General features: G+C 48.7%; 1 protein-coding gene across 1 annotated transcript in view; it reads left to right on the top strand.

The window, feature by feature from the left end:
* The first annotated feature begins 553 nt into the window (after positions 1 to 553).
* LOC133614340 (uncharacterized) overlaps positions 554 to 11,172 on the top strand; it is a 33,498-nt gene continuing 22,879 nt past the window's right edge. The window contains exons 1-2 of the mRNA XM_061972206.1: positions 554 to 706; positions 9,124 to 10,737. Of these exons, the coding sequence (XP_061828190.1) occupies positions 9,306 to 10,737 (1,432 nt within the window). The 5' untranslated portion in view covers positions 554 to 706; positions 9,124 to 9,305. The remainder of the gene's footprint in view (positions 707 to 9,123; positions 10,738 to 11,172) is intronic.

Below are 11,172 nucleotides of genomic sequence, written 5' to 3'. Positions count from 1 at the left end.
CTTGCATCGTCTATATTAGATATATAACAACGGGCGGGTGCGGGCGGATGCGGTTCTGATCAAATGTTACATCGGGTGGATGGCGGATGGTTGACGACATTCTGATGCGGTTGCGGATGAAATAATTGCCTATCCGCGCATCTCTAATATGTATACATATATATACTTTTTTTTATTATTTTTTTTATGAAATCGAGTAAAAAATTGTTAAATGTTTTCACGGGGGACGGGAATTAGATGAGTTCGACACAGACGGTTCGGAGACAGAAGCGGGTTGAGGGAACAGTGCCACCTGCTGGTTCTGCTCAAGCACTGCGTCCTCTGGAGATTAACCGTCTGGCTCCTCCCCCACACCCGCCCACTCCTCCCCACGCCATGCTGGGTACCACATAGCGTATCGTGGGCTGCATGTCGGTGGAGGGAGGCAGCGTCGTCATCATCATCATCATCATCGGTGTGGCGCAGATGATGCGCAGCGGCCGCAGTGGGGAGGGGGAGGGAAAAGGGGGAGGGAGGGACATCCTGACGCCGTTGAGGGGGGGAGGGCGGGAGGCTGCCTTTGTGGTTTCTCTCCTTCCAGCGGCGTGCGTGACGAGGACGTGCACATTTCCTGAGCGGATGAAGGCCCACTGAAGGATGAGGATGCCGCGGTCAGCTTCCATCACCGTGGGTCGACCTGTGGAACATCGTTCAGTCTTCTCATGAGGTACGGATTCGCTCCTTTTCTCAACCCTGATGCGTTGCCAGGTGTGCTGGCTCTCCAAAACCCAAATGACGTAATGCCGCGTCGTGCGCGAGCGTTTGACGTGACGTCACGCTGCCCTAGATATCTTTACAGGTTTTGTACATTCGCTTTTTATGTTCCGTCCTCCTGGACACTCCATTAGGTACATCTAATCATCAATCGTACAATATTATTCTTACTGTTCATTAACTAGCCTAATAGCGACAGGAGAGGGTCAACATATGACATTACTGTGCTCTACAAACACAAATATGTTTACATTGTTAATGAGCAAAAGTCCACATTGGCGTGTAGGTCACATGATTACACAAACAGCATGAGGATGTGTCACATGGGCCCGGTTCCTACGTTTTAGTGCAGATCTGGAGATAAGTGCAGCCAGGGGCGTCACTAGCTTTTAAGGACAGGGGGGGCTTTGCCCCCAGGATGCAAGCGAATGTTACGCACGAGCACAAAACTTCACAAACGGCTAACAAAGACTTAGAAATTATTCATTGTTATTATTTATTTATTTTTTTAAATGCACGGGACGAAATGAAATGCTCCCCTGGACGATGGCTTTTAACCATGTATTTTCTTTTTATGTATTTATTCATTTTACATTTTATATTAAATGTCTTGGTTTGCGGCCTGTCATCGGATTTGCGGCCTCATGTTTTGGACACTCGGGTGAAGAGAGGGGCGGAGCTTTCAACCGATCACCACCTGGTGGTGAGTTGGCTGCGATGGTGGGGGAGGATGCCGGACAGACCTGGCAGGCCCAAACTTGTGAGGGTTTGCTGGGAACGTCTGGCAGAGTCTCCTGTCAGAGAGAGTTTCAATTCCCACCTCCGGAAGAACTTTGAACATGTCACGAGGGAGGTGCTGGACATTGAGTCCGAGTGGACCATGTTCCGCACCTCTATTGTCGAGGCGGCTGATTGGAGCTGTGGCCGCAAGGTAGTTGGTGCCTGTCGTGGCGGTAATCCTAGAACCCGTTGGTGGACACCGGCGGTGAGGGATGCCGTCAAGCTGAAGAAGGAGTCCTATCGGGTTCTTTTGGCTCATAGGACTCCTGAGGCAGTGGACAGGTACCGACAGGCCAAGCGGTGTGCGGCTTCAGCGGTTGCGGAGGCAAAAACTCGGACATGGGAGGAGTTCGGCGAAGCCATGGAAAACGACTGCGATTCTGGACCACCATCCGCCGCCTCAGGAAGGGGAAGCAGTGCACTATCAACACCGTGTATGGCGAGGATGGTGTTCTGCTGACCTCGACTGCGGATGTTGTGGATCGGTGGAGGGAATACTTCGAAGACCTCCTCAATCCCACCAACACGTCTTCCTATAAGGAAGCAGTACCTGGGGAATCTGTGGTGGGCTCTTCTATTTCTGGGGCTGAGGTTGCTGAGGTAGTTAAAAAGCTCCTCGGTGGCAAGGCCCCGGGGGTGGATGAGATACGCCCGGAGTTCCTTAAGGCTCTGGATGCTGTGGGGCTGTCTTGGTTGACAAGACTCTGCAGCATCGCGTGGACATCGGGGGCGGTACCTCTGGATTGGCAGACCGGGGTGGTGGTTCCTCTCTTTAAGAAGGGGAACCGGAGGGTGTGTTCCAACTATCGTGGGATCACACTCCTGAGCCTTCCCGGTAAGGTCTATTCAGGTGTACTGGAGAGGAGGCTACGCCGGATAATCGAACCTCGGATTCAGGAGGAACAGTGTGGTTTTCGTCCTGTTCGTGGAACTGTGGAACAGCTCTATACTCTCGGCAGGGTCCTTGAGGGTGCATGGGAATTTGCCCAACCAGTCTACATGTGCTTTGTGGACTTGGAGAAGGCATTCGACCGTGTACTTCCCGGGAAGTCCTGTGGGGAGTGCTCAGAGAGTATGGGGTAACGGACTGTCTTATTGTGGCAGTCCGCTCCCTGTATGATCAGTGCCAGAGCTTGGTCCGCATTGCCGGCAGTAAGTCGGACACGTTTCCAGTGAGGGTTGGACTCCGCCAAGGCTGCCCTTTGTCACCCATTCTGTTCATAACCTTTATGGACAGAATTTCTAGGCGCAGTCAAGGCGTTGAGGGGATCTGGTTTGGTGGCTGCAGGATTAGGTCTCTGCTTTTTGCAGATGATGTGGTCCTGATGGCTTCATCTGGCCAGGATCTTCAGCTCTCACTGGATCGGTTCGCAGCCGAGTGTGAAGCGACTGGGATGGGAATCAGCACCTCCAAGTCCGAGTCCATGGTTCTCTCCCGGGAAAGGGTGGAGTGCCATCTCCGGGTTGGGGAGGAGATCTTGCCCCAAGTGGAGGAGTTCAAGTACCTCGGAGTCTTGTTCACGAGTGAGGGAAGAGTGGATGGTGAGATCGACAGGCGGATCGGTGCGGCGTCTTCAGTAATGCGGACGCTGTATCGATCCGTTGTGGTGAAGAAGGAGCTGAGCCGGAAGGCAAAGCTCTCGATTTACCGGTCGATCTACATTCCCATCCTCACCTATGATCATGAGCTTTGGGTTATGACCGAAAGGACAAGATCACGGGTACAAGCGGCCGAAATGAGTTTCCTCCGCCGAGTGGCGGGGCTCTCCCTTAGAGATAGGGTGAGAAGCTCTGCCATTCGGGGGGAGCTCAAAGTAAAGCCGCTGCTCCTCCACATCGAGAGGAGCCAGATGAGGTGGTTTGGGCATCTGGTCAGGATGCCACCCGAACGCCTCCCTAGGAAGGTGTTTCGGGCACGTCCGACCGGTAGGAGGCCACGGGGAAGACCCAGGACACGCTGGGAAGACTATGTCTCCCGGCTGGCCTGGGAACGCCTCGGGATCCCCCGGGAGGAGCTGGACGAAGTGGCTGGGGAGAGGGAAGTCTGGGCTTCCCTGCTTAGGCTGCTGCCCCCGCGACCCGACCTCGGATAAGCGGAAGAAGATGGATGGATGGATGGATGGGGGGCTTTGCCCCCAGGAGATGCACAGGATGCAAGCGAATGTTACGCACGAGCACAAAACTTCACAAACGGCTAACAAAGACTTAGAAATGATTCATTGTTATTATTATTATTTTTTTTAAATGCACGGGACGCAGCAATTTATGTGTTTTGCCATATCGTTTTATTTGACCTGCTACATCATTTAAGTGGCCCACCACATCATTTAACGTCACCCACCACTCCTTTTTATCTGGCTAGCCGCTTCATTTTATGTTGTCTGCCACATTATTCTGCGTGTCCTCTTACTTCATTGTATGTGTTCCGCTATATCATTTTATATGGCCCCCCACATCATTTATTGTGGCCTACCACATTCATTGTGGCCCACCTGGTCTTATTATGTTGTTCACCACTTTGTTTTTTTGTCTGTGACCCGCCACAGCGATGTATGTGTTCCACCATATCATTTTATTTGACCTGCCACATCATTTAACATAGCCTACCACATCAATCAGGGTGGCCTGCCAGGTCCTTTTATGATTTCCACCACTTTGTTTCATGTGACCCGCCATGTCATTTTATCTTGCCTGCCACATCATTTAACATCGCCCACCAAATCATTTTAACTGGCCTGCCGATTTATTTTTTGTGTCCCGCCACATCATTATATGTTGCCTGCCACATTATTCTAAGTGGCCTCCTACTTCATTTTATGTGTTCCGCTATATAATTTTATCTGACCCCCCCCCCCCGCCCACCATATCATTTATCGTGACCTACCACATTCATTGTGGCCCGCCTGGTCCTTTTATGTTGTCCACCACTTTGTTCTATGTGACCTGCCACATCATTTACCGTGGCTCGCCACAGCAATTTATGTGTTTTGCCATATCGTTTTATTTGATCTGCTACATCATTTAAGTGGCCCACCACATCATTTAACGTCACCCACCACTTCTTTTTATCTGGCTCGCCGCTTCATTTTATGTTGTCTGCCACATTATTCTACGTGTCCTCTTACTTCATTATATGTGTTCCGCTATATCAATTTAACTGGCCCCCCACATCATTTATAGTGGCGTACCACATTTATTGTGGCCCACCTGGTCTTATTATGTTGTCCACCACTTTGTTTTATGTGACCCGCTACAGCAATTTATGTGTTCTGCCTTATCATTTTATTTGACCTGCCACATCATTTATGTGGCCCGCCACGTTTAAGTTATTTGTTCCGCCATGTTATTTTTTGTGACCCACCACATCATTTAACGTCACCCACCACTTCCTTTTATTTGGCTCGGCGTGTTATTTTTTTGTGGCCCGCCACTTCATTTTATGTTGTTTGCCACATTATTCTACGTGTCCTCTTACTTCATTGTATGTGTTCCGCTATATCAGTTTATATGGCCCCTCACATCAATTATTGTGGCCTACCACATTCATCGTGGCCCACCTGGTCTTATTATGTTGTCCACCACTTTGTTTTTTTGTCTGTGACCCGCCACAGCAATTTATGTGTTCCGCCTTATCATTTTATTTGACCTGCCACATCATTTAACATAGCCTACCACATCAATCAGAGTGGCCTGCCAGCTCCTTTTATGATTTCCACCACTTTGTTTCATGTGACCCGCCATGTCATTTTATCTTGCCTGCCACGTCATTTAACATCGCCCACCAAATCATTTTATCTGGCCTGCCGATTTATTTTTTGTGTCCCGCCACATCATTATATGTTGCCTGCCACATTATTCTAAGTGGCCTCCTACTTCATTTTATGTGTTCCGCTATATAATTTTATCTGACCCCCCCCCGCCCCCCATATCATTTATTGTGACCTACCACATTCATCGTGGCCCGCCTGGTCCTATTATGTTGTCCACCACTTTGTTCTATGTGACCCGCCACATCATTTACCGTGGCTCGCCACAGCAATTTATGTGTTTTGCCATATCATTTTATTTGACCTGCTACATCATTTAAGTGGCCCACCACATCATTTAACGTCATCCACCACTTCTTTTTATCTGGCTAGCCGCTTCATTTTATGTTGTCTGCCACATTATTCTACGTGTCCTCTTACTTCATTGTATATGTTCCGCTATATCATTTTATCTGGCCCCCCCACATCATTTATTGTGGCCTACCACATTCATTGTGGCCCACCTGGTCTTATTATGTTGTTCACCACTTTGTTTTTTTTGTCTGTGACCCGCCACAGCAATTTATGTGTTCCGCCATATAATTTTATTTGACCTGCCAAATCATTTAACTTAGCCGACCACATTATTCATTGTGGCCTGCCAAGTCCTTTTATGATTTCCACCACTTTTTTTCATGTGACCCGCCATGTCATTTTATCTTGCCTGCCACATCATTTAACATCGCCCACCAAATCATTTTATCTGGCCTGCCGATTTATTTTTTGTGGCCTCCCACATCATTTATTGTGACCTACCACAATCATTGTGGCCCGCCTGGTCCTTTTATGTTGTCCACCACTTTGTTCTATGTGACCCGCCACATCATTTACTGTGGCTTGCCACAGCAATTTATGTGTTCCGCCATATCGTTTTATTTGACCTGCTACATCATTTAAATAACCCACCACATCATTTAACGTCACCCACCACTTCTTTTTATCTGGCTAGCCGCTTTATTTTTTGGTGGCCCGCCACTTCATTTTATGTTGTCTGCCACATTATTCTACGTGTCCTCTTACTTCATTGTATGTGTTCCGCTATATCATTTTATATGGCCCCCCCACATCATTTATTGTGGCCTACCACATTCATCGTGGCCCACCTGGTCTTATTATGTTGTCCACCACTTTGTTTTCTGTGACCCGCCACAGCAATTTATGTGTTCCGCCTTATCATCTTATTTGAGCTGCCACATCATTTATGTGGCCCGCCACGTTTAAGTTATTTGTTCCGCCATGTTATTTTTTGTGACCCACCACATCATTTAACGTCACCCACCACATCCTTTTATTTGGCTCGGCGTGTTATTTATTTTGTGGCCCGCCACTTCATTTTATGTTGTTTGCCACATTATTCTACGTGTCCTCTTACTTCATTGTATGTGTTCCGCTATATCATTTTATATGGCCCCCCACATCATTTATAGTGGCCTACCACATTCATCGTGGCCCACCTGGTCTTATTATGTTGTCCACCACTTTATGTGTTCCGCCTTATCATTTTATTTCACCTGTGACCCGCCACAGCAATTTATGTGTTCCACCTTATCATTTTATTTGACCTGCCACATCATTTATGTGGCCCGCCACGTTTAAGTTATTTGTTCCGCCATGTTATTTTTTTGTGACCCACCACATCATTTAACGTCGCCCACCACATTATTTTACGTGGCCTGCCACCTAATTTATGCGACGAGGCTATCATACATTTATATTCATATATTCACTGTTTCATGCGGCCCTCTGACTGTGGCCCTCAATAAAAAGGAGTTTGACACCCCCTGCAATAAGCGATTCATTTTAGCAAACAATTCAAATCAAAGCTTCTTTCTAATGAAATATTTGATGAGTTGTTGCAGCACTAACTGCACTGAGGGACAAACTCATCCTTTTTGTGCAGCACAATCCAGAGGTGTGGACTCGAGTCACATGACTTGGACTCGAGTCAGACTCGAGTCATGAATTTGATGACTTTAGACTGGACTTGACAAAATGTAAAAAGACTTGCAACTCGACATAGACTTTAACATCAATGACTTGTGACTTCACTTGGACTTGAGCCTTTTGAATTGACATGACTTGACATGACTTGCTACTTTCCCCAAAACCCAAAGATGAAAAAGTTATTCGGGAGCGCTCCGTATTTTTCATTGTGTACTTGTCTATCAGCATTGCGTGTGTCAGCTGGTGTGCTCTCAGTACAACAGCCAATCAAATTAGATCTACTTTGTTTTCATCACACAGCATTCATCCAATCAAATTGCAGGACAACCAACGAAGAAGACATGTCCAAACCACACGCCAGTGAACAAAAAATGATACCTAAAATAATTTTGTTTGGGTATAAAAATTACAAGGTGGTCAACACAAAACGGTTTGCAGTATGCAACACATGCGGTTCCAAAATGACTGATGGAGAGGCAACAACTTCCAACTTCGTCCGGCATTTGAAGTTGCACAAAGAACGGTAAGTTTTGAATGTAAGATAACGTTTATTGGCTAAGTAACGTGACTTTTATTTGCTGTGTAGTTAAATCAGTGAGGCTGTAAACTCACTGCTAACGTTATAACGTTATTGCAAACACGGGAATCTGTTGCAGTTCACTACCTTATTCATACTTTTTGTTCAGTGATTTTTTTCAAGCAGGGTTACGTTAGTCAATATATCACACGTAACGTTAGACGGCGGTCAGCAGCACCGCGTATTTTAGCCACCTAAAAAAAAGACAAAAATAGTCAAATAAAGGTCAGTTAAAATGTATACTATATTATGAATATGTGTACCGTTTTAGCTAGCTTTCTGACATACTGTTGGTTGTTTACCTCAGTGGTCCCCAACCACCGGGCCGCGGCCCGGTACTGGTCCGTGGATCGATTGGTATCGGGCCGCACAATAATTTTTTTATTTTTTTTTATTTTTTTAATTAAATCAACATAAAAAACACAAGATACACTTACAAGTAGTGCACCAACCCAAAACAACTCTCTCCCCCCTTTTGTTCTGGGCATTGAACATGAAGACTCTTCCTTCACTGTTCCGAGTGGCCATGAGAGTCTTGGCAGTGCCTGCCTCCAGTGCTCCAGTGGAGCGAGTTTTCAGCCATGGTGGCATCATACTACGCCCCCATCGTGCACAAATGACTGACAGACTCTTGGCTAATTTGGTCTTTTTGCAAATGCAATGCAGCATAGAGCCCTGACATATAAAAAGTACAACTTTTTTGTTATGTTCACGTATATGTCATGTTTTTTCAATGTTAACACTTTTGTACAAATAAGTACATTTGCACTTTGTTTTTCAATGTGTTTGTTCTGTAAAGGAATGAGTTAATGTTTAAAATGACTGGTTAATAGTGCTATTATAAAGTGCACAATTTTCTTTCCTGCAATTTCAAATGCACTTGTTTTAATAAATAAATACAGCGTTTGAAAAGCATACACAATCTGTGTTAATATATTAGTCTGTGGTTAAAAGGACTTGAAAGGACTCGAAACTCAAAATGCAGGACTTAGGACTTGACTTGAGACTTTCCAGTCTTGACTTTGGACTTGACTCGGGGCTTGCCTGTCTTGACTCGGGACTTGACTCGGACTTGAGGGCAAAGACTTGAGACTTACTTGTGACCTGCAAAACAATGACTTGGTCCCACCTCTGGCACAATCTCACTTTTTCACATGAAATGATCATTTTCACAGGAATAGGATGAATAAATTCATGTCTTCACCTTATTGTCTGTGCGTTGAAAGCGGAGCTGCACTAAAATGTTGTCTTTTGTCCGTGCAGGACGTCAGGGGACATCTCAATCATCCAACTTGCGTCGGCCTTCTGGTGAAGGGCCCCACAGGGTTGTTTTTTTTATTGTTGCCGGAAGAGCAGTGCTGCCCCCTTTTGGAGACTCTTTGAATTGCTTTGCAGCGATGAACTTTGGACCTTTCGGCTTGCACAGGAAGATATTTGGGATCTAAATGCGTCCCAGGTGGAGCGCCATGCTGCAGCACAACAACAACAACAACTACCCCTGCCTCAGCGGCTCCGCCCACGAGGCGCCCCTCAAGTGCTCCGCCGCCGCCGCCGCCGCCGTGCCCTTCCCCAGCAGGCTGGAGATGGGCTTGGGCGACCTCCCGCTCATCCGGGGGCTGCGAGCCTGGGTTCTGTGCTCCAAGAGCCGCCAGAAGGGGGGCGGCGGCGGCCCGGTGGCGGGTGGACGGGCGCCGGCGACGCCGCCTGTTGGTCGAAGGACTTCCTGTCCCAGACCCGCAGACGTGCACCTGGGCGGAGGGTGGGGTCGCACGGGGTACGGCCTGCCCCTGGACGCCAGGCAGGCGGGGCTCGGCGCCCTGGTGACGGTCGCCACCCTGAAGACGTGTGAAGGCAACGGGAAGACGCAGACTCAGTGTCTCTTCCTACGCAACGACAAAGGAAGTTGTTTGTACTCCACAGCCAAGCCCGCCTCCGGCGGGACGACCGGGGTCGGGGGCTGGCTGAGGGGGAAGTCGGGGTCGGCGAGGAGGGACGCCGCTTCCTCTCTTCAAACGGAGGCCAGGGGTGGCGTGCGGTCAGGCCGCAGATGGAGGAAGTCTGGTCACGCCGCTGGCCGGGAGAAGAAAGGCAAGGGGGAGGAGCCTGAGGGGGAAGCTGCAAAGAAACAGGAAGTGGGCTTGGAGCAGCAGCATGAGTGTAAAGACCGCGAGGGACATCTTGAACATGATTCCAACACTCAGGTGGAGGAGGACAGGCTGAGAGGAGGCGTTCCGACGAGCCGGGAGGTGACGGCCATAAATAAGAGTCGGGAGGAGGAGGAGGGGGAGGAGGAGGGGGAGGAGGAGGGGGAGGAGCCCAACCCTGACCTGGAATCTGCTCACAGGGAAAGTGGCCGAAGCAACGACTGGAACATGAAAGACAAAAAGCAGGAGCTGCTTCTTAGAGAAGAAGAAGTGAGAGACGTCGCGGTCACCGAGCCCTCCCGTCCTGCAGGGGGCGGCACCGGCAAAGACCAAAGTGAAACTTGCCGGGTAAGGAGGGCGCCGGCGAAGTGGACCGCACCGCCGGGTCACAGCGGCCACCTCGAGAGGGTCGGCGGGTCTCCAGGAGGTGACGAGGAGGACGATTGGACGCCGCAGGAGACGCCACTTGAATGCGTGGGGAGGGAAGGGGGCGGAGTCTCTCCTCTCGCTCCCCGCCTGCGTAATCCTGCCCCCTCCGCGCGCCCCCCTGGCGCCATGGCAACCACTCTGGACGCAGCAGAAGGAGGAGGAGGAGGAGGAGCCCCAGACGGGAGAGAAGTGGAGCGCCAGGAGGAGGAAGATGAGTTTGGAGTGTTCATGCAGGCCGAGAGAGGAGCGGCGAGCAGCCAGGGCGTCGCCTTGTCTGCCCCAGTGCCTTGTGGGAACTCAGCGGGTGAGTAGCTTCTCTCCTTGGTCACTTCATTAGGTACACTACACTCTTAGAAATAAGGGTTCTTCTACAAGGGCTGAGGTTCTAACTGGAACCATTTGCTTCTGAAAAACCCTTTCCCGGAGAAAGGGTTTTTTCAAGGGTTCTTGGTAACGCTAATGGTTCCAGTAAGAACCATTTTGATCCAGAGAACCCTTTAAAACCCCTTTTTCTGAATAATTGGTTTTAAAAGGGTTCTCACTAACACTAAGGGTTCCAGTAAGAACTATTTTGATCCAGAGAACCGTTTTTGGAAGAAAGAGTTCTTCAGGGATTGTTGAAAGCATGGGTAAGATCCTGTGTCACCAGGGACATACTTCCTGATAACATTTGCCTATCTTTAAATAAATGTTTTTCTCATTAAAATGTTTTGAATGTTTGTTCAATGTCAACATGATA

This window comes from Nerophis lumbriciformis, linkage group LG17, assembly GCF_033978685.3.
Source record: "Nerophis lumbriciformis linkage group LG17, RoL_Nlum_v2.1, whole genome shotgun sequence".
Classification (NCBI taxonomy): domain Eukaryota; kingdom Metazoa; phylum Chordata; class Actinopteri; order Syngnathiformes; family Syngnathidae; genus Nerophis; species Nerophis lumbriciformis.
This window is presented reverse-complemented; position numbering and strand designations above follow the sequence as displayed.